Raw genomic sequence first — 27,922 nt, 5'->3', positions numbered from 1 at the left:
CTGACGCATAAAATTCCAGAGTGCCAAGTTATTTGGCAAGTAGTGATTCGAAACCTGAAGCTTAGCAATGACTGAATCATTATTCACCACAATTAAAACCAAAATTAGCAGCAAGAATGTTACAATGTACATGGCATTGGCACACATGCCACATAAGTCTCACAAAGCAGAACATGAGAACACATAGGTAACAGAACAGATAGGTAATGGAATATTACAACAAAAACTAACCAGAAAATTCATGTAATCAGAATAAGACACAGATGGAACAGTGGAGAAGAACATATGCCACTCTTCATAAATCGTGGTAGGAAAATCCTATTGTGCATGAATGATTTTTTTTTTTTGAATGGAAAAAGTTTTATTCAAGCACCAAGGGGGTGCAGCCCAAACAGATTACAGGGGGGAGATAGACAGATGATCAAAAATGTTCCCAGAAAAGGAAGTGCCCCAGAACCTAAGGCAATCAAACCAGGTGACTAAGAAAGTGTCTATGGAAGATTCTTTTGTTTTTGAACACTCTGTAATTCCTCTCCAGCCATAGCATCCACATCACAGAAATTGGAATTAATTGGATAAAACTTCCTTGCCTTTTGTCCCTGCCTGCACCCTTCCAAGCCAATAATTCCTTATCCACTGAAGAATTAATGACCCAAGAAATGCCCAGCATCATCACAACATTTGCCCAAATTTTAGAAAACCACACGCAGTGCAAGAGAAGATGGCTGATAGATTCCAAACCTGCTTTACAGAGGCAACATTGGTTCACCAACGAAATGCCTCTCCTTTGCAAGTTATCCATTGTTAGGATTTTACCCCAAACTGCCTCCCAGCAGAAAAAAATCCACTTAGGGGGAGCCTTAGATTTCCAAAGCCATTGCCAAGGGAATTGAGAGTTCCCATTGTGCAATATATCTTTCAGAAGTTCCTTATAGAAAGAACTCACAGAAAAATAGTTGTTTTTTGCAGCCTTCCAACAAATTTTATCCTCACAAGCAGGATTGATCTTTGCACTATAGACGAGGCTCCAGAAGTTTGTGAAAGTCACCACTTCCCAATCTTGTGCCTCACGAGTGAAGTTGATATTCCCAGAAAACTATCCAGCAGAGGCTTGAAATAATTGGATAATTGAAGCATCCTTCAGGGTTGCTAAAGTGTATAAATTAGGAAAAGAGTCCTTCAGAGAGGTGTCTCCTGTCCAATGATCACTCCGGAAACTTATTGAGTTGCCCCTGCCAGCTTGGAAGTGGGTTAAAGCAAACCAATCAGCCCAACCTTTCATTATATATTTTCACATACTGCGGCCATATGGCCCTTTGATCTGCTTCGTGGACCATCCATAGATGCCAGTGCCATATTTGCAAGCAATAATTTCCGCCACAACTGATCTTTGTTGATGGCAAACCTCCATAGCCATTTACCCAGTAAGGCCTCATTAAATGTGATCAAGCATTTTATCCCATGGCCTCCAACCTCTTTTGAGAGCTTAACACAACTCCAATTCACCAAATGAATTTTCCTACTCTCCATCAAATCGCCCCAAAGGAATCTGCACATAATTGACTCAAGCCTACCAGCAATGGAGGAGGGGATGGGGAGAATAGACAACATGTAGACAGGGAGGTTAGATAGAGTACTTTTAATGAGAGTTAGCCTCCCTGCTTTAGAGAGATAGTTCCTCCTCCATCTCGAAAGCTTTTTATCAAAATTTGCCACCAAGGGATTCCAAATACTCTGGTCTTTATATTTAGCACCCAAGGGAAGCCCAAGATAGCTTGAAGGCAAGCTGGAGACTCCACACCCAAGTACCCAGTAAGGAGCTCAACGTTTGAAGTGTTTCCCAAAGGGATGATTTTACTCTTACTCAGATTAACCTTCAAACCAGAGATAGCTTCAAAGCCTAGCAGGATGGCACGGAGATTAGCTACTTACTCCGCACTACCTCCACAAAAACACAGCGTGTCATCAGCATACAGCAGGTTCGAAATTGAGACTGAATTAGCTCTACCTTCAATCTTGGCTCCATCAAGCAAGCCATACGAAACTGCTCTATCCAACATACAACTCAAAATATCCATTCCCCAAATGAATAAGAAGGGCGATAAGGGATCACCCTGCCTAACCCCTTTGGAGGAATTAAAAAAATCAGTTACAGCCCCATTGATTAAAATAGAGAAAGATGCGGAAGGATTGAGAACATAAACAGGCTTTCATTAATATCCATCAAATGACACGGAGAATAATAATTGTTAAAAGCTCTATATAAGCAGTCATAAAAAAGAATTTACAATTAAACAAAAATAACAACGAGAGGAGGATAAGATTGAACATACAGCTTTGTGTATATGCATATCTGCCTCCTGGGAATCACTCCAAGAAGAACACATCGTAAAAATGCTAGAAGACCTTCTTATATGCTCCAAACAAATAAAATCGGCCAACAAACAATGACAGAAATAAAAAAAGAATGCAAAAATGTAGGAGAATAAAAAAGAAACATACAAAGCTGCTTCCTCACAAGGAAGGAGCGGTCCAGGAAGTGAGTGGAGGGATAGCAAAGGAGCTCAAAGCTGTTGAAGATCTCGATTATGCCCTTCTGCCCTATAATGCATACGCAATCCGTCGGCTGCGACTGCTGTCGGTGGTCGCTGCCGCTGACGTGGTTAATCTGGGATTTCCACTCGTGCAGTGATCCGATACGTTTCAACTATCACCAGCTGGTGCCTGGAGGAGCTAGAACGTCAGTCCACTGCTCGAAGACGATGCCATTCGATTCGATCGCTCCTAATTCGCTATGGAGATCGCGAAGTCACGAAGTTCTTCTCTTGAGCAATGGAATTCTATCGGCACCTTGAATTTGACAATCTCGATCGTCAAGTCAGGGACGAAGGGATCTCTCTGTCATTCCCTCTCAGGTCCTTTTGGTCTATTTCCTCCACAATTTCTTCGAAGTTCATATTATTTCAAAGAATCTACTTTTTATCCTCCGAAAAATTGTTTCGTCGAAGTCGGTGATGGAGATAAAATCCTAGTTCTTTTTTCATTATTTTTCGTTGCCTTTTGGGGTTCTTGATCAAGTTCTTGACTGTACGTGAAGTTTGATTTCGAACACATTAATAAAAAAGGGATCGAACTACCTAGATATGTTGACATGGAAAGCCTGCTTATATGGTATACATTTGAATTTTAATTTTTCCACTCTCTCTCACTTTTTTTTTTTTTTTGTTTAAAATCTGAAAATCAAATACTGCCTATTTTATTTCTCACTTTCCCCCTCTCACACTTTCATGATTTCGGGCTCGTATATTGTAGAGAGCCACCAAACAACATTTTATTGTCCCGAAAATCAAGACAGATTTTGCACAATATATTGTAAAAAATGAGATGGTTTATTTTGGACCATTGCAAGACACTCTGAGAACCATTTGACTGAAATACCCTCACATATTTTTTGTTCAGACACTTATGTCATTTGCCAACTTTCGAAACGTTATCTCTTCTTCGACTCGTGTTACCTAAAGCAAATCTACAACAATATTTTTTAAATTAAAAAATATTTTAAACTACATTAAATGAGGTCTTCTTTTTAAACCAAATAAAATGTTTTTATTAATATTAATAAACTATTATTTATAATTTATTTTGCTATTTATTTAAATCAATTATAACTTAAATCCAAATATGGGGTCGATTGCCCGAGACGTATATGGAGGTGGACGTATCGACGCGATTTGTGCAGTGGTGACCTTCTCATTTAGGTGCATTTTTTTCTATGATACGAGAGGCAATTGGTGGTGTGGAGAGTTGAAAAATGGATGCGATGGTCAACTCTTCCATTCAATGGGTCGACGGCTCCGATCGGTGGCCGGACGGAGGAGGTTCGGTGGGTGGCAGTGGTTGTATCGTTAGAGGGAGAGGGAGAAAATGAGAGAGAAACAGAAGAAAGAGAGAGAGGTGGGAGTGTTTACATAGACATTAAAACTTAAGTGACATGCTGATGTGGAATGTCACATGAGATTGAGAAGAATCGAGACAAATATTGTTGGACTATTTAGCAGGACTGTTCTTTTATTTTGTTGTTTCTGCTCGCCCTTTTTGTCCACTGTTTGGGGTTGAGTTTGTGAGTTCACTGAGTTGGACTTCTTAATGAGTGTTTGGAGTTGGGTTTTGTGAGTTGGACTTCTTAATGGGGGCCCGATTGTGCCTGCTATTTTGGGCCCTCCCTTCCCAAAGCCACAGGCCCACAAAACTACTATTATGTATCATGTATGACACACTGTTCCATGTGGTTGGTTTCAATATTCATTGTTTTATAGCTTTATCATCTTCTTCGGTCACCGTCATCGTCTTCTTTGGGGTACACAATTCGATTCCGACCTCTACCACAAAAGCGCGAAGGTCTGTGCGGTTGGAGAAAGTGAGGGAGGGATGGCGATGCGGGAGCTAGTCACTGGTGGAGCAGCCTGTGCCGTTCCTGGCTCTTCCTCTTCTTCCAATCCTCTAGGTGCTCTCGCTAACGCGCTTATTGGCTCTTCTTCAAAGACTCAGGTTGTCTGTCCTCTCTTTCTCTCAATTCCGTTTAAATATAAGATTTTTTCAGTCCTTCGATTCGTCCTTTTCCTGTTCCTGGTGTTTGATCAAGCTATCAATTTTTTTTGTAAGTTTTCGGGGTTTTGTTCAAATTCTGGTCTTTATGCTTCTGGTACAATAGACAAGTGTATTGATGATTTTTTTTTGAAGCTTTTGATTTCCTACGAGCTTGTTTTCTACTTCAAATTCGGGTCGATGCGGGATATTAGTACTCATAATTAACTTGTTTCTGATTGCTATTTGTGTTGTTGGAGCAGGGAAGGCTAAATGAAATTCCTGCCTCCACATCCACAGCTTCCGAGGGTGGTCAATTCTACTCTGAAATCGATGAGCATTTGAGAGCACTTCCTGGCTCTAAATTTGATCAGCAACTTTTGCACCCCAATGCTCAGGTTCTTCAATTTTTTTTATATGTCTGTGACAAATGCTACATATTGAGCATGTGGGAGTTCTTCTCTTCATCATTCTCATTTACTCTGACTGTCAGGGATCAGAATTTCTTCGTGGCTTCCGCTCTACGGATCAGAATGCACTAGCAGAAGCATGGAACGAGGTGCAGCTACAGCGCCCTCCAGTTTCTCCTCAGGTTGACTTATATGGTCGCACATCTTCTCCTCAGACACAACCAAGTTTTGATGGTACTTATAGTCTTATACCCACATTCTTGGTTTGTCCTTGTGCTGGATTGGTAAATAGTGATTACTCTAGCAAGGTGTAAAACGCATAAAGAATTCCATACATTGGATGACTAAACCCAATTAGAATTATGTTTCCATCAAGTCTTAACCTGCCCTCGAAGAGGGTTTCTACTAAGATTTTGCAAAATTTATCCTTGATGTAATACTTCAGCATCACAAGATTGCCTATCCTTTTACCTTATGTCACATGGATTCAGGCATTAAATCCCATAATCATGTAGTCAGTTGATGGTATGTCTAAATATGAGAAGTTCCTGTAATAAATGTAAACCATGCCTTCACGGATCTGAGGTTGTTTTTTTTTTTTTTTTGAAAAGCTCGTAAAAACTTAATTTGTTGGACAGTTAACATTGAGTTTGGACATGATATTTGTCTGAACCGGAGCCATCAATGATCACATCTTTCAATCAGCTAAAAACTGGTGGCTGAAATATCGATGAAAAATTCCAAGTTTTAGGCAAGGAAAAACAAGAAATAGAGCCTACGCCATTGGAGTTGAAATTTTGATTTGTCAAGCATATAGAGAAATGAAAATTTGATTTTTGAAAGCTACAATTGAACACGTTTTTGTAGGCTTTAGATTGGGTGGTATTTTTTCATTTACAATTTGGCAAAGAGTGTTTTTTGAATGCTTTTTGTGTAATATAATAATATATATTGGTGATGCAGGGCCACCACAGAGAGTGCTATCAAGCTTTTTGCACTCTTTTGTTGATAGTAGCCATGGTGGAATTCCCTTTCTTCCAACTCCACTTCCATTACTAGGACTGTCCGAAGGGGACAAACAGTGCATTCGTGATCGTAGCAGCATTATGGCTCGGCACTTTTTTGCTGATAAAAGTGAAGAGTTTATCAATGCCCAGGTTTTGTTGTTTACTTTTTGTCCAAATGGAAGCTGCGTACTTTATTATCGATATTATTATCTGTTTACTTTTCCTATTTCAATATTAGTGCTTCACCTTCTTCCTCAATCTTGTTTTAAAGTTTAATGTCAATTCAAACTGCACCTTTCCAGGTAAATGCACTCCTGTTGTCTTTAGACATTGATAACGATGTCCAGGGAAAAAGACCTCTTCCTGGAAGATTCCGAGAGCTGGAAGACTATTGGAACGAGTCACAAGGAGTTTTGAGACATGGTCCTCATGCTGCAGATGGTTGGGTTGCCGAGTTCAGTCAACAGAGAGCAGAACCCAGTAATCCTGATGCCTGGGCTCACTCATTTGAACAGCAACATGGTGCTAATGGCTGGGTCTCAGAGTTTGAGCAGGTAAGAAAGAAGTTATCTATGTGTTCCAGACTTCAATTTGGATTTACATGCAGCCATTTTTATACCAATGAAACCTTTGATGTGGAACAGTCTCAATTGGCATCAGTGGATCAAATGAGAGGTGGAAGCATTGCAAGTTTAGCTACAATGGAGCAGACTCGTATGCTTGCACACACGCTAGCTCAAAATGATGACCCAAAATTTCAGGTTCATATTTTCTGTTGAATTTCCCGTACTGTGCTCTTGTAGTTGCATGTTCTTTCCCTGCAGATTGAATGTGTGAAACTTTTCTCAAACAGTTAGCATGTATTGCTTGGAACTCATCGATTTTATATACGTCGATTAGTTAATTTTGACTATTCTTTTAGTGTTAATGGATTTGCAAGAACATGGAAGTAACTTCAACTGTCTTCCTGATGATCGATCATTTCAATAAAGTTTTTCAGAAACTGGAAGAAAAGAAATGAAAAGAAAAATTCAAAGACCAAGTGTTTAATGGTTACATGAATAATATAAAGTTAGTGATTTTATTTTTTCCCTGCCCTAGAAATGTGCTTCCTCATATGACCATTAGGTACTTTTGTCTGTCAATATATGCTTGATGCTCGGGCAATGTGGTATGTTTGTGATTCTATAATGTGGCTTTGAGGCTTAAGGAGTGAGTGAGGCTAGTAGGTGATAAACTTTTTAGTAGTTTGTTGATGTATCCTGAACCTCATCCGTTCTGCAGCCTCAGACTACTTTTGAGTTTTGACCATTTCTGGGAATAAAACTCGTGAATTATAACTTAGGTCTGAAAATTTTTGGACTATGTCATTGCATTAAGTTTGCCAACATGATGGGTCAGTATCACTTTGATCTGGCATGAGCAGGTCCAATGGCTGACGTTGTCATTTCCCGTACTAATTTATTTGGCTTGCAGAATTCAAAGTTTCTTCAGTTTGTTTCAAAGATGAGTCGTGGTGAACTTATTATTGATGATAATCAAGTGAAGCCGAACACGTTATCTGCAACCGGGAATTGGGCGACGGAATATCAACAACAATACAATGTCACTCCTATGTGGGCTGATGAATTTGCACGTGATGAGGCAAGTATATGTTTGCTGAAAGCACAGAGTTAATTACAGTATCGTTGTTATCATCATCATCATTATTTTATTAACTGAATCTGAAAGGCAAAAGTAGTTATGTACCATGATCTATTTTATTTTCTGTGCTTGCACAGATTGTTTGTTATTTCCCTTTGGTTTTACCACCCTATGCAGAAGCTCCATCATCTAAATTATGTGTTATTCAGCTTGCTCATGGACCTGATCGATGGATTAACGAGTTCACCACTGGAAAAGAACAGGGGTCAGTCAATGATCAGTGGGTCAATGAATTTTCAAAGCTGCACATGAATGATTGGGTGGAGGAATTTGGGCATCAGGTCGGCGAGGGGGCTTTGGGGGACAGTTCCACTGATTGGGCAAATGCATATGACGAGTAAGTTCCAGCCCTTTTATCTCTGGCTTGATTGCCGGAGTCTTTGTTTTCATAATCAATCTTCAAAATTTCAGAAGAATATATTCGATTGCTATGGAACGGATTGTTTAGTGCTGATGATTACTCATGCTTTTGTAATTTTACTGGTATTATATGTTTTTCCTTTGCAAAGCCCTTTGAAATAGTTCTACATAGAAAGGTCAATTCATTTCTAATTTGATGGTTAAAGGTTTTTGTAGTATATATTGAGTAGTTGAGCAATATCTATTATGACGAGTAAGTTCCAGGCCTTTTATCTCTGGCTTGATTGCCAGAAGTATCTCTGTTGTCATAGTCAATCTTCAAAAGTTCGGAAGAGTATATTCAATTGCTATGGAAAGGATTGTATAGTGCTGATGATTACTCATGCTTCTGCAATTTTACTGGTATTATATGTTTGTCCTTTGCAAAGCCCTTTGAAATAGTTCTACATAGAAAGGTCAATTCATTTCTAATTTGATGGTTAAAGGGGGTTTGTAGTATATATTGAGTAGTTGAGCAATGTCTATTATGGGCTCACACTGATTGTTGTTGAAGTTGTTAAATGTTTCCTACCTTAAAACTTAGATTTAGCTTGGTATATTAACCTCATTGGTCCATATGGTACTCTTGGTCTTCTCTTTTTGTTTTTTTTGTCTCTAAGTTATTTGCAAGGTTGGCATAGCCCATATAGATACCCATATAGATAAGTAAAAGTTATTACTGGCTGGCTCCTGCCTTTTTCTTATCTTGCTGCTTTCTTCAAAAGAAATTAGTAGTATAAGCATGATAAACCTCATTGACAAATTTGTTGTCACCCTTTAATCTTTTGAATTTTGATATTGGTACAAGTGATAGTCTCTCTCATAATCTGGACTACCACTGGAGTGAATTCCTCTTATTTATTTAAGTTTTTGTTGATGGTTGTGTATAGTGACTCGTATTATACCATTAATTTACAGATTCCTAAATGAACAAGTATCTGCCAAGCAACAATCAGATGCTTCAAGGGGGGTCTATATCTTCTCTGACATGAATCCTTATGTTGGTCACCCAAATCCTTTAAAAGAAGGCCAGGAGCTGTTTCGTAAGGGGCTTCTGAGTGAAGCAGTTCTTGCCCTGGAGGCTGAAGTTTTGAAAAACCCAGATAACGCTGAAGGCTGGAGGTTACTTGGAATAGCACATGCGGAGAATGATGATGATCAGCAGGTTATTGCTGCCCTTTTTTTTCTGGGAACTTCTGAAAAACTCGCCTACTGGAAACTTTATTTTTTTCCCTTGATGTTGATCATCTTCTCTGTTCTGATGTGTGATATTCAAAACTTCACAAAATTATTGACGTGTGTTGTCCGTCTGGCCTTTTTGTTGTTGATGCATGATCTATTGACACATATTTTACATTTCCTATAGGCTATAACACATCTTCTTTTAAGCTTTTATACAGGCCCACATAAAGAGTCCTGTTCTGAATTTCACAAAAAAACAACACTCTTCTGTATAGCAATGTGTCTTCAGGATCCAAAAATAAATAGTATGCCTCTTCACCATGCTTCCTTCAATAAATGATCTCTGGTTGTAGAGCCTCTCCTATGAATTTTTTTTTTTTCCAATTATAAAGACCTTTTGGAAGAGGTCAACCATGTACTTAAACAACTGTGTTTTATGTTTATGGCCTTCTTTTTGCCTTTATAGATGTACTTTTACCTTCCTTTTTTTTTCTCTATATAATGGCGTTCTTTTTGGTATTTGCTGATATAATTCACATATATGTGTTTGCCACCTTTCGCTACTGGTCAATACCTTCTTGAACTCTCTAATTAAAGAATTTTCTTCTCTGAAAGCCAGAGTGTATATGGGGATTATCTCAAGTTTGGTATTTATTTTTTCATTATTTCAAACACTTCCAAATATTGCTTTTTTAAATCAAAATGAATTTACATCTGCAGGCAATAGCGGCCATGATGCGTGCTCATGAGGCTGATCCGACGAATCTTGAAGTTCTTCTTGCCCTTGGTGTGAGTCATACGAATGGTCAGTGATTGTTTGTTTGAATGTTTACTAGTAAATTCGGTGCATAAATTCATTGAAGTACGTTACTCTAGTTATGTATTTTCTTTTTCATTAATATTTTATTCCTGTTGTTTCAGCAGTTGACAATGGCATACAGGATGTTAAAACTACTCTTGTGCATTCATGACCTTGATAAATGTGGTTCAAATAATTCAATTTTTAATTGCAGAGTTGGAACAGGCGGCTGCATTAAAATATTTATATGGATGGCTGCGCTATCATCCAAAATTTGGAACACTTGCCCCTCCAGAGCTTTCTGATTCTTTATATTATGCTGATGTAAGTGTTCTAATTAACAATATGCCTGTTTGAATCTTTTTTAAAATTCATTTTAGGTACCGGTGTCCTCACTGTAACTTGTGTTTTGAGCATCTCAGTGAGAAATCTAAACTTGGTGCCAGAATATTTTTGATAGGATATATGAAACTATTTGAATTTATGAGGCTGGTGAGGAAAGTAATTTGGTAAGAGATTTGGCACCTTATGGTGTCTCTTCATTAATTGAGAGCACTTGCGATATTTTGTGAAGGTATTTCATTAACATAGTGACTATCATCTTACCTAAAATTACCATGTAATTGAATGATGCGTTGCCACTTAAGTACAGATTTTTGAGGCATTCAACTCTTTTTTTTTTGTATAATAGATTTCATCAATTACCTTTTACCTTTATTTCTTTTAATCTTTTCTGCGTGAGATGTTTAAGTCCTGCTGCAAAAGATTGGACTCACTTAAAAATTTTCTGTTAGTATCGCAAAAATGGCAAAACATTGTTAATCAAGGATGTATAGCTGAAAATAAAGATTTTAAAAAAAGCAAGTCATATAAAAAAAGAACAACTTGGTTCTGCTTTTGAGATCTATTATGAAGTCATTCTTTTTGAGTTTCTTATCACTTTGATTTTGGTATGCAGGTTGCTAGATTATTTAATGAAGCTGCTCAGATGTCTCCCGAGGATGCTGATGTGCACATAGTGCTTGGCGTCTTATACAATTTGTCCAGAGAATATGACAAAGCTATCACATCCTTCCAGACAGCTTTGAAGCTCAAGCCAAATGACTACTCTCTTTGGAACAAACTTGGCGCAACACAAGCCAACAGTGTTCAGAGTGCTGATGCGATATTTGCTTATCAGCATGTAGGTCCATCTGTCAAGTGATGCGGTTATAACTAAAAAAGGGCTAAAGCCATCAAAAGTATTTGTTGCTGATGCCTATGATTTGGATAACATGGCTTAATGCATAATACAAGGCCAAAGTTTGATGCTCCCCTATCTAGCTTTCATAAACAACTGCTATTGCAATGACTTCTAATGGACTGCATATTGTTTGCAAGTGTGCCCGTATTAGTTCGTTGATCAGCTTCTCCTTTTGCCTCAGTGGATGTCTTATTTTTATTTATTCATCCATTTTTGTCTTTGTAGGCACTTGATTTGAAGCCTAATTATGTACGTGCATGGGCAAACATGGGCATCAGTTATGCCAATCAGGTTTTGGTCGATGGCTTTATTTTCAAGCTTATTACCATCTTTCGCATTTATATCAAACATTAACTGAAGCCTGTTATGGTTTTGTTTAATACTTCTAGAATCGTTTTATTTTTATTTGTTTATTTTTTTGATATCTCAAACAGCGGGATTATTGTCTTTTGGGTGAATAATTTTGACTGAAAGAAAAATGCTGTCTATTCATTTTTGGATAGCATATACAAGGTTTATGAAAATGTTTTTATGAACCACTACGGCGAAAGTTGTTTCATCACAACCTAGATGTCATGGGTTTGATTCCTGGAAAAAGCCAATCTGTTATCGAAGGATTAAGGGTGCATACTTCTTGCCCTTCTCCAATTGCACCGCCAATGCAAGAGCCTTCTGTAGAGCCTCTCTATATATGGTTGAATAATAGAGGCTTTCACATGTGTCCTATCAGTGTGCGTGAGATAGTATGGACTTCATTGGAAAATAGCTTAGTAGCGTCGATATGCAAATATGACTCCAATTTGCACGAGAGTGAACTTGATGGAATTTTAAATGATACTTGATATAGAAGTTAAGAAAATGTTGCTTATTCTCTAGGATGTCATGATTATTACTCTCTCTCTCTGGATAGATCTAATTAAGGTGGTTCTGAAGCTAAATCTGTCTAATTGTTAACCCTTTTTTTATTTTGGCACCAGGGTATGTATGAAGAGTCCATTTGTTATTATGTTCGGGCACTTGCCATGAATCCCAAGGCAGATAACGCCTGGCAGTATTTGAGAATTTCTTTGAGGTATGCTGCACCAATTGGAAATAGTTGTCACCTGGTATGTATGTAGTTTGACCACAGCTTACGTATGTTTTTCCATCCTTTTTCCTATATGCAGCTGTGCTTCTAGGAGTGACATGCTAGAAGCTTGTGATTCCCGAAATCTAGATGTTCTTCAGAAGGAGTTTCCTCTGTAAAAGAGGAAAGGTGGTGCATTGAGTGAACAATTGGGCTTTGCTGGGATTCATAAGCTTTCCATATGATATGTAACATGGTTACTCTTTACAGTGTAGGTCATGGCTCCATGTTTTTACCACAGCTGAGTCTCAGATTAAGTGGTGGTCTGATGGTACGAGCAAGAAATGCCACAGAAGTTGAAAAACCAAACGTGGGTGTTGTTTTAAGCTTTGTCATGGAGCTTAATTGTGAAGGCGTTGCTGTTTCAATGCTAAAGAATTCATTTATTATGGGAATGGAGATAATTGCAGTACTCGAAAGTTTTGTGAATCACAAAGATGTAACTGAGTATTCTTCCTCAGTATAAAATAAGTATATTCCGATACAGACGGATTTAGTAAAATTGCTTTGTTTTGCCTAATTGATGAGGGTAGTCTGAAAATTGACTATATTTTATACCGAACTTGCTAGTGATGTCAATGACTCAAATGTGTAGTGGAAGTCTCATCGAGACTCTCAAGGAGGGAGGCAGCAGCAGCAGCAGCAGCAGCAGCCAGGACGTAGGTTGTAGGCTGTAGAGTACTCGAGATAAGTGAGATTAATGAATATTCATAGGTAAAGAAACAAGATTCGCATTGGCACTTGGCAGGCATTTTGTAACGTATAGATAGCTTTCTGAACTAGGAATCAAATAATTGTGGCTCAAAAAGGAGAATATTTTTTTTTCTTTTATAGAAAAGAGAAAGTAAAACAATAGAGCTAGGGAATTGAAACAAGTATGTACGTACGTAGCAGCTTTTTAATGCTTGCACTCCACACCCTGTAAGAGGAAATATCATCCACACATGCCCGTGCAAGGCATCGAAAGGTGGAGCTTCCTTCTAAAAGTACTCAGATTGGTTTCTCTTTTATCAAATTTTATATCTTCACTATTCAAACATCATTTTTTAACAGTTTATAAATTTCCTATTCTCTTGAACTAATAGATTCTCTATTCAGTAACAACTGAATATAATATCTCTATTCTAAATCTCTAAAGCATTAAAATATTAATTTATTCTTATTTTATTATTACTTATCTATATTATATGATTTCAAGTAAAAATTAAAATGTTTAATTATATATTAATTTTAGAAAAAATAATTAGCATTAATTATAAATTAAAACTTTTACATACTTTTTCAAGTAGATACCCACTTGAACAAGTATCAAAAATAGATAATGTTAAGAGATATCAATGTAGTGTGGCTTTCAAGACAATCTGTATAATAAGTTCTCTATTATATCTATCATACCTGTTTTACATATATCAATGTGAGTGCCCTAATAATATTGGATTTGGGTTTAATTAGTTTACTTTTCTTTCTCTGATGTTGATGCTGGGGGTGTGCCCGTGTGGGAGAGTAGAGATTCTTGTATAGTAGAGCAGTACTGACTCATCACTCAATTGTCATGTGGGGATGATTACATGATTCAGAGAGAGAGAGAGAGAGAGAGAAAGAAGTAGCTATAGCTAGCTGGGGTCCAATATATGTATATATATGTTTTCTACGCAGGTAATGTGAAAAGCCCGCAACCGGGACAAACTAACCTTAGGATCTAAAAATATTCCCATGATGATCATCATCTATTTAACACTCTGCTTAATTTGTTTGTTAGTGACTCGCATGAAAGAAAAAGATGCATTGGTTTTAGTACATGCATGTACGTATCTTTTGCATCTCATGATCAATTTCTCTCTCTCTTTTTTTGGTAAGCTCAAGCTGTAACTCATGATAATGATATTCTCATTAATTTGATAATTTAATTAATTATTTGTTACCACTATTATGTGTATATGGTTCTCTGTGAATGGAGCTTAGGCGCACGTGGTTGGGGGGACAGAGAGTGGATGGCGATTGCTTGTGTGTTTTGATCATTCAATATACATTTGCTGACCGTACAGAAAAAGTGAACTAATACTACTGTTTGAGTGTTGACAGCAACCAAAAGGAGAGTATGGTGGTGTCACATATATCGAGTCCGAGCAAGTAAAAGCATCATCACCATTAATTCTTCATTTGAATCCAACATCGACATGGGTTATATATGAGCATGCATGGAAGAGGATTTTGGTCAGTGCCATATGAAATTATTTGCATTAATTAATATGAAAAGTCATGTTCTTATGTATACCAAATAAATGTTAGTAATGCATAAATAGTCGCCAATTGCATAAATACATATGATCATAATATATAATCAATGTACATATACCAAATCTCTTATCACTTCATTACAAAAAAAGAAAGAAAGAAAGTGCATATACCTAATAGTCAGTTTAATCTCTTAGCTTTGTTAACAAGTTATTTATCTTTAATTAACTACTTTTATATTTATATCCATTACAAAATAAGCAGTTCCATATAAGCCATGCACGTGGGAAGGAAGTGTCTGTTTACACAAAGTATAGTGATGGATGTTTTAGAGAATAAAGAATCCGGAGATATGAAGCAGAGAATCCAACAAGGAGACAAAGGAAATAACCAGCAAAACAATGGAGCGTCAGCTTTGGCCAAAAATGGGGTTTTTGTTTGTGCAGGAGACCAAGCAAAAGCCCCCAAATTATGTAAGTGAGGGTATCCCCGCATTTAAGGCTTTGCGTGTGTATGTGGACGCCCATGACCCCAAATCCAATAATATATATATGTGTGTGTATATATATATATATATATATATATACCGGCACCCTTTATTCTTCCGCTGATCATCGTATCGTATGACAAGGCAAAATTTAAAATATGATTTTTTTTAGACAAAAATACTTCTATTTGTTTAAAATTGTACCTTTCAATCTTGGTGATGACATCACTATTTTTTTTAACTTTTCTCCTTCTTAAACGAAATTTCAAAAGATTTTAACTGTCAAAATACATGGTAGACTTAGGAAAAAATTACATATTTAAGATCAGCGCATAAATATCTTTCTAACAAGATTCATTGTAGATAGTAGGGCTATCAAAAAAACCAAACAGATAGCCCGAACCTACCATTTGGTCAGTTTAATTATTTTTCTTTTTCGAAAACCGATCGATTGGTTTTTTTCAAATAAAAAAACCGAAATAATTGGTCGGTTTTGAATATTTTTATAAAACCGACCATCATCATAAATATTATAATTAATATATTTATATAGATTATATAGTATATAATGATTAGTCATTAGTTTTTAATTTATATATATTTATATACGATATATAGTATACAATGATTAGTCATTAGTATTTACTTTACTACTTATGACTTAATAGACCCAAACTTTGAGATTTATCTTAATATATTTAGATAATAAGTATATATTAATATTATATATATATATATAATTAGATATATAACTCTACAATTTGGACCATTAATTATTTGATATTAATACGGGAATGAGATATTGAATAGAATGCTGCGATTTCAACAGTTTGATTAAGGTATTGATTGCGGATTTTTTATGGATCTACTTATTCTAAATTTCTTTCTAAATTGAGGTATTAACCGAAAAATCGACCAAAGTGGAATGGTCGGTTATAACCTCACTGTTACAAAAAACCGATCGGTCATTGGTTTTCACTAATGAAAAAAACTGAATTTTCGGCCCCTGGATGAATATACCAAATAACCGACCGATTGACATCCCTAGTAGATAGGTTTTACAGGATTGTTCTTAATTCCATTTTTTTCAATAGAATTTCAAAAATAACAAATTCAAAACTAAAAATAATGGATTCTGAGCTATGTTTTTGTAAAATAATGGATTATGGAATGTGATTTTGAAAAACAATGAAATATGGACTTTGTTTTCAAAAAAAAATTGAATCTGAACTAAAAACAATGGATTTAGTTGTCCCATTGATTTAAATCAATGGATTTAACTATCCCACTAATTTAAGTTAGTCTTTCCACTAAATTAAATCAATAGATTATATAATTCCCTCAAGGACTCCATTGTCTTTCTATTTCCGAGGCATTCCATAAGTATAAGCCAAAAGTCGTTCTCTTCTTAGCGGACTCTGAGACCCCTACCCTAGGACTCTTATTTTTAGATCTTCCTATGCTCAACCCGGGGAAAAAAACCTTCACCCCAAGAGAAGCTTGTCTAAATGGAAGGAACTTAACCAAGGTTAAGTTGGTCATTTTCACTGAATTAAATCAATATAATATATAATTCCATTGATTTTTATAGATGAATTTGGCTATGGATTTAGTTATCCCATTGATTTAAATCAGTGGATCTAATTATCCCACTGATTTAAATAAGTGCACTTACTATGCCACTGAATTAAATCAATAGAATATATAATTTCAATGATTTTTATCGATGGATTTGACTATGGATTTGGTATCCTAAATCAATGGATTTAATTATCTCACTGATTTAAATAAGTGGATTTAATTATCCCACTGATTTAAATTAGTCATTCCACTAATCCACTTAATTAAATCAATATAATATATAATTTTATTGATTAATTTTATCAATAGATTTGGCTATGTATTTAGTTATCCCATTGATTTAAATCAATGGATTTAATTATCTCACTAATTTAAATCAATAAATTTAGCTATTTCATTGATTTAAGTTAGTCATTTCACTGAATTAGTTCAACCATGTATAAAAACTAACTTCCTTCATAGGAATCACCAAAGACCATCGACAGAAGATGCTTCATAGTTCAGTGCACAGACTCTACTCTAAACTTTTATCAAAACTGCAAATTTTCAAATAGGTTGAAAGTTCAAAAATTAGCTGATATTAAAATCAATAAGATGAAAAAAAGGAAATATTATTCAATAAGGCGATGAAAATGACGGCAGTCAACCAGAAGTAAAAAAAATACTTCCTTAGCTGAAGCGGCTCTTCCGCGATTATTTGAAAGCACAAAAACAAAATCACAATCAAATTGAAACGCATTAATCGAAAAAACAAGTATATATGTATTCATAAAAGCACATAAGTATGGAGATACCTTCTCGGTATAAGCCGATAACACGAAAAGAAAGAATCGATTGATCACCTCTGCTTCGACGGGATATGTCTCCTCCGTCGTCGATCTGCTCTCATTCGTCATCGTCGGGTCTCTACTGGGTGGTCTCCGCCACGAGGATGAGATTATCGATGGCCGGAAGGTTCTGGAGGGAGGGGATGAGAGAGAAAAAGTGAGAAAGAGTGAGGGGTAAGGATGGTCGGATTTGCGCGAAAAATCGTGAACTTTAAAAATTGTGTAGTTTGGAGTATGACATGGCTTGGCCACATAAGCGCCACTTAGATTTGGACTGCTTTGGATTACCAAAAATTTGAGCTCTATATCATTTTTGATATTTATTATCGATCGGTTTGTAAAGGAACAGAAAAAATATAGAAGGGCATGGCATCAATGAGGATGGAAATAAATTAATAACATAGAACTGAGTCAAACTATTAAAAATGAGGTGGGAGTTAGACTTATGCATGCATGGAAGTGAAATATTACTCTTATTTTCACCGGTCAAATTAAAAATCTCTCTCGTTTTGTAATTATGTAGCGAAGTTATCGAAAAAGGAAGCAACTTGTTCTTAAGTTTTCATTTGAATCTCAAGCGTAGTTCGTGCATATTTTGTTAGACATCTAATGTCACTTCGCATCAATAATATTGTCCACAATAATATTTGTTTGCTTTGAATTTATCGATTATCTTGAATACATCGGACAATCAAGCAATGCGAGACATCTTAGCATTGACATATTTTGTCAAATAAGTCAGGGAGGGCATTTTTTTTATATACCAAACCACCAAGATATAAGTAATTAACTAATAAATAACTCTAGTTTATATAAAGATTCGTTATAGACATGTGGCAACTTAACATATGTATATCAGAAATTCTTCTATGTGAATCAAAAATGTGAAATAACTTTGTGAACATGAAATCCAATGGTTGTAATTGTCAAATCACAGCTGTATAATATCAAGCAAGAAGTCAACAATATCAAGCAAGAAGATCACAGCTGTATAATATCAAGCAAGAATTCAATTCAAAGATTCAGCAAGATTATAGGAGTCTAATTGTAGAAAAAAGTCAATGATTAGTTCCTAAAATCACTCTGTAAAATATTTCATTATTCTCTGTATATAATTAGTCTATCACGACATATTGAAATGATAATAAGATTATTCCACTCTTCCAACTTTGAGATGGTATCAGAGGAGTCGATACTGGCCGTCTCTTAATCAAACCCTACTCATTCATTCATCACCAAACACAGTCTGTTGAAACTCATTATCTTCTCATTCTTGAGTCATCATCATGACAAGTGAAGATGTCTCTCCCAAATCAAATTCAATCCCTCAGATTGTCACCATACAAGGAGACAATTCCAACTTCTCAACTGGCATAAAGTTAGATGAAAATAACTATTCTCTATGGCACCAAGTCATGGAGATGAAAATTGCTGGACGAGAAAAACATGGTCACCTAACCGGTGATACTATCCAACCTGCAGCTACAGATCCAGCATACAACAAGTGGCGTGCATTAGATTGTCAAATTAAGAGTTGGCTAGTTGATGCCATGCACCCCAGTCAGATGAAACGATTCATTCGTTATGATACAGCCAAGCAAGTATGGGATGCCATCAAGAAAACATACTCTGATGGTTCTGATGAGGCAAAGATTTATGATCTACATCGACAATCATTTATGATGAAACAGAATGGTAGATCAGTTGCAACATACTATAGTGATCTCACAGAGATATTTCAGGAACTTGATCAGTTAAGCCCCAGCAACATGCAACACCCAGAAGATATGGAAATAAGACGCAAGGAGATTGACCGTCTTCGAGTTTATATTTTTCTTGCAGGTTTGGACAATAATTTTGATCAAATCCGAGGAGAAATTTTAAGGATGGAGCCTAAACCTGAACTCGGGGCAGTATATGCACATATTAAAAGAGAGAGTAATCGTCAAGGCACTATGTCTGAAGCAGATTCCACATCTGAAACCGTAGCCTTGGCTACCACAAGGTATAAGCAATCTCGCTCTCAGAATTCAGGTGCTACTCGTAACAGAACTCCAATGAAGTGTGCAAAATGTGGTCTTGAAAATCACACAATTAAAGGATGTTACGAGATTATTGGTTATCCAGAAGGATGGGTTCATAAAGGCCGAAAGAAGGAACCAAGTCGGGCTTCATTCGTCTCTGCTGGACCATCCCAGGAGAAAGACTCTGAACTTCCATCAGGTACATCTGAATCCAAGGCTTTGGCGACCTCAGGTACTTCTTCACTTACTTATAATAGATCATGGATTATTGACACTGGTGCTACTGACCATATGACATCTAGCTCAATTGGATTACACTCCACAAAATCATCATCTCAAACTCATGTTACTAGTGCAAATGGAACCACTTCCCAAGTTTTGGAAGAAGGGTCCCTCTCTCTTACGCCTTCATTAAACCTAGATCACATCTTGGTTGTCCCTTCCCTAGACTATAATTTGTTATCTGTTCCTCAGATTATTGATTCCCTTAATTGCACTGTGTGTTTTTGGCCATCTTATTGTCTTTTTCAGGATCTACTCACCAGGGCCGTGATTGGATGTGGTACTAGGAAGGGAAAGTTGTATTATTTGGACCTATCAGATGATTGCAGTAGCAGATTGAGTCGTGTGCATCATGTAAGAGGTACAGAGTCAGACAGAATAAAGCAGATTTGGTTATGGCACAAGCGACTAGGACATGCTTCCTTTGGTTACCTAAAACTTTATTTCCAGATTTATTTTCTCAATTTGATTTATCAGACTTTCATTGTGAAACTTGCATTTTCGCCAAAAGTCATCGTGTTTCTTACCCATTGAGATTAAATAAAAGTTCTATACCTTTCATGGTTGTCCATTCGGATGTTTGGGGACCATCAAGAGTTCTCACTATTAGTGGCTTTAAGTGGTTTGTGACTTTTATAGATGACTGCACCAGGATGACATGGGTATTTCCCATGAAACAGAAAAGCGAAGTTACTGCAAAATTCAAACAATTTCATCAGTATGTTGCTACACAGTTTGACAGGAAGATCATAACACTACGGTCAGATAATGGCAGAGAGTATGTCAACAATGATCTTTCTTTGTTTTTTAACCAACAAGGGATTGTTCACCAAACCACATGTGCTTATACGCCACAGCAGAATGGTGTAGCAGAACGAAAGAACCGCCATCTCCTAGAAGTTACTCGTGCATCTTTATTCGAGGCTTATATGCCCCACAAATTTTGGGGGGAGGCTCTTTGTTCTGCAGCTTACCTCATCAATCGGACACCATCCAGTACTCTCCAATATCAAACTCCATTTCAAACATTGACCAACCTTCTCACAGTGCCACCTACACCAAACCTTGAACCACGGATTTTCGGGTGTGTTGCTTACATTCAGTTACATACTCACCAACGTAGCAAACTGGACCCATGTGCATTACGTTGTGTCTTTGTAGGCTATGCTACCACTCAAAAAGGCTACAAGTGTTTCCATCCACCTACACAAACCTTATATGTTACATCTGATGTTACTTTCAATGAAAGTGAATTTTATTACTCAAGGAACACTTCTGAGCATCCTCTGCAGGGGGAGAACTCTATCTTTGCAGAAGATACTCAAAACCAAGTTGTCCATGTTTCCCAGTGTCCCGATGGTAATATTGATGGGTCAACTAATCCTGTGGAAGAACAACTTCAAGTAGGTCAAACCATGAGGGACGAAGAGCAAGGACCAGAAAATCAAATTCAAGAGGAGATTGACCCAGACCATGCCAATCCTACAACAATGCCAGAACAACCACTACGAATCCAGATAGTGTCCTAAATACAACTTCTCCTATAGTACCATTGCCAGTCAATCAGTCCAGTCCTGAAAACCCTACACAGGTACTTGAACAATCTAACTCTGATTCCCTACCTGAGTCAAGTCATTCAAGTTATAAATTGCCTCCCGTTCAAACCGAGGAATTCCTAAACAGCAATATGAACCTGATCCAACTTCAAGTGTTAAATACCCTATTGCTAATCATGTGTCTCTTCATAGGTTATCCCCGTCATATGCATCATTTGTGTGTCAATTATCCACTGTATCTATTCCAAGTAATGTGCAGGAAGCTCTTAAGGATCCCAAGTGGACTCAAGCCATGAATGACGAAATGGAGTCTCTCCAAAAGAATTCTACTTGGGAGATGACTCATTTGCCAGAAGGGAAGCAAACAGTAGGCTGCAGATGGATCTATACAATCAAATTTAGAGCAGATGGAGCAATGAACGATACAAAGCAAGACTGGTGGCGAAGGGGTATACTCAGACATATGGAATTGACTATTGGGAGACGTTTGCACCTGTAGCTAAAATCAACACAATTCGGGTACTTATCTCATTGGCAGCCAACCTAGATTGGCCTTTACATCAATTTGATGTAAAAAATGCTTTTTTACATGGAGACCTAGAAGAAGAAGTCTATATGGACCCTCCTCCCGGATGCAAGATGAAGCCAAGTCAGAGCAACATGGTATGCAAACTCAAAAAGTCTCTTTATGGATTGAAGCAATCACCCCGAGCATGGTTTGGAAGGTTCAGCAAATCAATGAAGAATTTTGGCTACAAACAATGCAATTCTGACCACACTCTCTTCTTGAAACATAAGAAAGGTAAGATAACTGCACTCATTGTGTATGTTGATGACATGGTAGTTACAGGGAATGACCCAGAAGAGAAGGAAGTTGCAACATTATTTAGCAGCTGAGTTTGAGATGAAAGATCTCGGCGAACTAAAGTATTTCTTGGGCATTGAAGTGGCACGTTCAAAGCAAGGAATATTTCTATCACAACGAAAATATGTCCTTGACCTTCTAACCGAAACTGGAATGTTAGCCTGCCAACCAATAGAGACTCCAATGGAGGTGAATCTTAAACTTCATGAAGATGCTGAACAAGTACCTACCAATAAAGAACGATATCAACGTCTTGTTGGTAAGTTGATTTACTTATCACATACAAGACCTGACATAGCATATCCTGTTAGCGTCGTAAGTCAATTTATGCATGCACCGAGAGAGGCTCACATGGATGTTGTGATTCGAATTCTGAGATATCTTAAATCTGCCCCGGGGAAAGGATTGATGTTCTCAAAACATGTTCATCTTGATGTTAAAGGGTATACAGATGCAGATTGGGCCGGTTCAGTTACTGATAGAAGATCAACATCTGGTTACTTTACTTTCGTGGGAGGCAATTTAGTCTCATGGCGTAGTAAGAAACAGAACGTGGTGGCTAGGTCAAGTGCTGAAGCAGAATATAGGAGTATGGCACATGGAATATGTGAACTACTCTGGATAAGAAATTTGATGAGAGAATTGGGGTTCAAACAAAAAGGAGCAATGCAATTGTATTGTGATAACAAGGCTGCAATAGACATCTCACATAATCCAGTGCAACATGATAGGACCAAGCATGTTGAGATTGACAGACATTTCATTAAGGAGAAACTCGAGGCCAAGATCATTGAGGTACCATTTGTCAAATCTGAAGATCAACTTGCAGATATTCTCACCAAAGCAGTTACAGGCAGAATCTTTCACAGCTCACTTAGCAAGTTGGGCATTAAAGACATATATGCACCAACTTGAGGGGGAGTGTCAAATCACAGCTGTATAATATCAAGCAAGAAGTCAACAATATCAAGCAAGAAGTCAATTCAAAGATTCAGCAAGATTATAGGAGTCTAATTGTAGAAAAAAGTCAATGATTAGTTCCTAAAATCACTCTGTAAAATATTTCATTATTCTTTGTATATAATTAGTCTATCACGACATATTGAAATGATAATAAGATTATTCCACTCTTCCAACTTTGAGAGTAATAAAACATAATAAAAGTGGGGATCACACATTTGTTGTGGTACCCGCCGCATCTATGGTTGAAAAATAAGTTTACAAAATTGATTCACACTTTTTGTTTAGGTAAGAGATTTTATGTGTGTGTATATATATATATATATGTCAAGTGTCAATATATATCAACGGCATTTAAAGGCATTAATATACATCTGGAAGTTGTGGCAAAACACTAGTAAGTAATATACATATATAGGGTCTTCATGTTGATGGCATATTCAAGAAACCATCATGCTCACGCAATATATATATGTATGTATGTATATGAGCATCACGATGATGATATAGCTATTTATGACATCAAAGCCAAGGAAATGAAAAGCGGTAGCTGCTCTTCTCAAAAGCTTCCTGTTTGGCATCATCTGTATCCATATCGCGAAACCCTATAGCTACAGACTGTGAACATATATAAATATATAAACATAGAGAGAGAAAATAAGTAAGAGGGGTAGGCCAGGGTGGTTGTAGATCGAGATATGTTGGGCTCACTGAACACCAGTGGTACCGGTGGTGCTTCTTCCAGGCAGCAGCAAGATCAAGAAGAAGAAGAGCCCTCACCTGCAGATCTGCATAATATTATTGCAGCTCCAGCAGCCACACACATGCGCCAGATGCTCATCAGTTGCGCAGAGCTGGTCTCTCAGTCTGATTTTGGTGCTGCTCACCGCCTCCGAACCTATCTCACCGCCAACTCTTCACCGTTGGGAGACTCCACGGAGCGCTTGGTTCACCAATTCTCCAAAGCCCTCTCTCTCCGCCTAAACCCCACCTTCGTAGCAGCAGCTCCTCCTCAATATCACATAAATGTTGTTACTAATAATAATAGTATTAGTAATAATTGTTATTCTACATGTACGGTAGTTGAGCAGGAGAGTTGCTATCTGTCTCTGAACCAGATAACCCCATTCATCAGGTTCAGCCATCTAACGGCAAATCAGGCCATTCTGGAAGCCCTACAAGTTGGGCAGCAAGCCATTCACATCCTAGATTTGGACATAATGCACGGCCTCCAATGGCCTCCTTTTATGCAAGCCTTATCTGACCGTTCCCAGTGTTCCCAGCCGCCTCCCATGCTCCGCATCACTGGAGGAGGCCACGATTTGACCACTCTCCACCGCACTGGCGAACGCCTCCTCAAGTTCGCACAATCGCTGGGCCTCACATTCCAATTCCAACCGCTTGTCCTCCTCAACGTCAACGATTTGGACTTGATTCTCTCCTCCCTTTCCCTTCTCCCGGACGAAACCCTAGCTGTGAACTGCGTTCTTTATCTGCACAGGCTCCTCCTCAAGGATAGAGACAGCGGCTCCTCCAAAGTAGAAGACTTGAGGCTCTTCCTGCGCAAGATCAAGGCCTTGAACCCCAGGGTGGTGACGGTGGCAGAGAGAGAGTTAGGCAACCATAACGAGGCGGTGTTCTTGAGGAGGTTTGTGGAGTCGCTGGATCATTACTCGGCAATATTCGAGTCCCTGGAGGCCACTCTGCCGCCCAACAGCAGGGAAAGGATGGCCGTGGAGCAGATATGGTTCGGGAGAGAGATTGCGGAGATGGTGGCAGGAGAGGGAGAGCGACACCAGAGGTTGGAGTGGTGGGAAACGATGCTTAGGAGTTCAGGGTTCGTGAATGTTCCTCTAAGCCCTTTTGCCTTGTCGCAGGCCAAGCTGCTGTTGAGGCTTCACTATCCTTGTGAGGGTTACCAACTCCACACTCACAACAATTCCTTCTTCCTTGCTTGGCAGAATCGCCCCCTATTCTCAGTCTCTTCGTGGCGCTAATGATATATATCCCCACACATCATGGTATCCATGCATCATCTTCACCTCAAGTCATCAGTTGCACCAAGCTAGAAACAGCTTCTCAGGATCACGATTTTTTTTCCGTTTCTTTGGTTGGTAATTAATTAAGTCGACATTATATATATGTATACACACCATATATATATATATATATATATATATATATATATATATATATATATATATATTTCCCCATGTCTCCATATACCTCTCTCTGTAGTCTCTACTCATCTTAATTTAATTCTTTAAAGATTAGTCGATCCTTTGTGGAGCAACACATATATATAGTGAAAGATATATATATTCGTGTTTCCGTTTATTTTGCATGCATGTTTCATTTGGAAGAGCTCTATGTGTATTGTACAAGGCTGTGGGGGCTGGTTTTATTTCTAGGTTTTCTTTTCTAATGCCTAATTTATATGCTTCACTGTTGCTTTAAAATATTTCCTACTTAATCCTTAAAAAATATATTTGGTAATTATACCAGATGTCTTATATGAATCTAGGGTTTATCTTTTACAATTAATTAGAAAGTAATGCTGCATATATATTACTTAATAGTGAGGCCTCACATCACAGGTCATGACACAAGGAGTAGCTAGTATTGTTCCCCAAAATTCCCTTGTCTCCCTCAAATTAAGAAGTGTTTTCAAGAAGGGAGGAATGAGGATTCTTGTTTTCTGTACTAATTAAAAAAGTAAGTAAACAAACAATATGCCTTTGATATTGCACCCATTCATTACCCTAATTTCTGCCTTATGTCCCCTCAACAAACAAGGCTATCAAAGTTGTCAAACTTTTTGCTCTTGATGCCTAATCCTTGCCTCCTCTTAATTGGGCCATGCATTTCGAAACCCCTCGCTCCTGCCTGGGATATCTCGTGTTCTGTGGGCGTTCCATAAGGATGATCAGGACCACTCCTAGCTCATTAATTAATTTTTTCTCCCTCTCTCTAATTACTTGTCTCCTCTATTGATTAGTGTTCATATATATCATGAGTTAGTGGCTTCTTGAACTGAAGACAATTTAATCTGTTTCCAAGGGTCAAAGGTGATGGCCAGACAGCCAGCTCTTTATATATTTATGTATATCTTTCTTCTATCAAGGCAGCCAATATCCAAAAAGAAAAGCATCTTTATGTGGATAAATTTTGGGTACATTTTGTTTGTCTTCGATCCCTCTTACTGCGAGATTTTGTGGACGAATATTTGTTTACCCTTACATATATTCTAGTGCCTAATGAGACTCTGATTGGAGACTACTGTTGTTGTCACCAATTAATATATATGTACCTTTGGTTGGCAAAAGGGAAATGGCCTTTCAATTTTGGAGAGATGCATGATGCAAGGATTCTGAATACAATACACTGTAGAGAAGCATGCAGATATATATAAATATATACAATTATAAGCTTTTAGGTTTCCACTTTGGTAGCTCATGAGCTGACACTGATAAGATGGTAACAAGGGGTAGCATCAGAAAGCCTTGTAGCTTTGCGTGTTCAAGTTAAGACTTTGTGCCTGTGGGTGGTGCAGGGCTAAGCTAGGGTTGGTGCACGCATGCATGGCCTCATCCATCCATCCATCCATCTTTCCATTGACTCAGACGTAACCTCTTGGCCTGCACTGTGCTCGTTTGGGCCATACCCATAACTTGCATTGTTAACGATCATGCATTCATTTTGACCCTCTTTCATGCAATAATTAATCTCTAATCGATACATATATGTATGTATATGTTATATGTAAAAGCTTGACTTTCCTTCACTGGAACAAGGATATCTTATCTTCCAAGCTTTATTAGCAAGCTAGCCACATCGCCATAATTAATAATTAATATTCTTTTCGATCTTCACTAGGTCAGAGCATCCACAGTGATGCTTGAAATATCAAGCACTTCAAAATTATTCTCTCTCTCCTCCTTTATCCTACGTGGCACAATTTAATTGGATGATTAAATCTCACAATATACACTATTCATCAACACTTCATACATTTCAACACTACATACTCACTTTCTCTATTTTCTCTCTCTTCCTTTTTATCATCTCTCTCTTCCTTTTCATATCTCTCTCTTCCTTTTCATCTTCTCTTTCTTCCTTTTTATCATCTCTCTCTTCCTTTTCATCACCTCTTTCTTCCTTTTTATCATCTCTCTCTCACTATTCATCAACTATATACATACTCCAACTCTCAAGTATCATTTTTCCACAACTAAATTTTCAAGCGTCATTTTTCACCCATTGTGTGCATGTAGCGCTATACTTATCAAAAAAGTAACATTTCAAGTACTTAAAATACACTCCATTATATCCATTGTGAACATCTAGCACTTAACTTATCAAGAAAGTATCATATCAAGTACTTCAAAATCATCCCATTGTGGATGCTCTCACTCTTGGATTTGGACCTCCATAATTCTTTTTAAATTGTAGAGTCTAAAGTTTGAATCTCATGATTTGAAAGATGTGTCACATCACAACACATCTTTGTTTTTTTCATTTTTAAAACTTGTAACACTTTTTTTTTCTCACCATTAAATGTGAATTCTAGATTTTAGGGAATTATAAAACCCTCAAATCCGTCACTCCATGCCGTTGTTAAATCGAAATGACATCATTAGTATTCATTTTA

General features: G+C 37.4%; 2 protein-coding genes and 1 long non-coding RNA gene across 3 annotated transcripts; 2 read left to right on the top strand and 1 right to left on the bottom strand.

The window, feature by feature from the left end:
- Positions 1-292: 292 nt before the first annotated feature.
- Positions 293-3,057, bottom strand: LOC119983780. Its single transcript, XR_005464716.1, has 2 exons — positions 2,334-3,057; positions 293-2,125 (listed from the first exon to the last, which is right to left on the bottom strand). It is a non-coding gene; the product is annotated as an uncharacterized LOC119983780 (long non-coding RNA).
- Positions 3,058-4,291: 1,234 nt separating this feature from the next.
- Positions 4,292-12,974, top strand: LOC119984542 (peroxisome biogenesis protein 5-like). Its single transcript, XM_038828543.1, has 16 exons — positions 4,292-4,548; positions 4,848-4,982; positions 5,078-5,228; positions 5,958-6,151; positions 6,304-6,555; positions 6,646-6,762; positions 7,478-7,645; positions 7,855-8,042; positions 9,023-9,269; positions 10,007-10,091; positions 10,300-10,409; positions 11,044-11,268; positions 11,554-11,619; positions 12,306-12,400; positions 12,495-12,583; positions 12,670-12,974. Exons 1-15 carry the CDS (start codon positions 4,429-4,431, stop codon positions 12,571-12,573), a joined length of 2,232 nt encoding a protein of 743 aa, XP_038684471.1. The 5' UTR covers positions 4,292-4,428; the 3' UTR covers positions 12,574-12,583; positions 12,670-12,974.
- Positions 12,975-23,969: 10,995 nt separating this feature from the next.
- Positions 23,970-25,268, top strand: LOC119983511 (scarecrow-like protein 18). Its single transcript, XM_038827173.1, has one exon. It carries the CDS (start codon positions 23,970-23,972, stop codon positions 25,266-25,268), a length of 1,299 nt encoding a protein of 432 aa, XP_038683101.1.
- The last annotated feature ends 2,654 nt before the right edge of the window (positions 25,269-27,922 follow it).

This window comes from Tripterygium wilfordii, chromosome 18 (assembly GCF_013401445.1).
Source record: "Tripterygium wilfordii isolate XIE 37 chromosome 18, ASM1340144v1, whole genome shotgun sequence".
Classification (NCBI taxonomy): domain Eukaryota; kingdom Viridiplantae; phylum Streptophyta; class Magnoliopsida; order Celastrales; family Celastraceae; genus Tripterygium; species Tripterygium wilfordii.
This window is presented reverse-complemented; position numbering and strand designations above follow the sequence as displayed.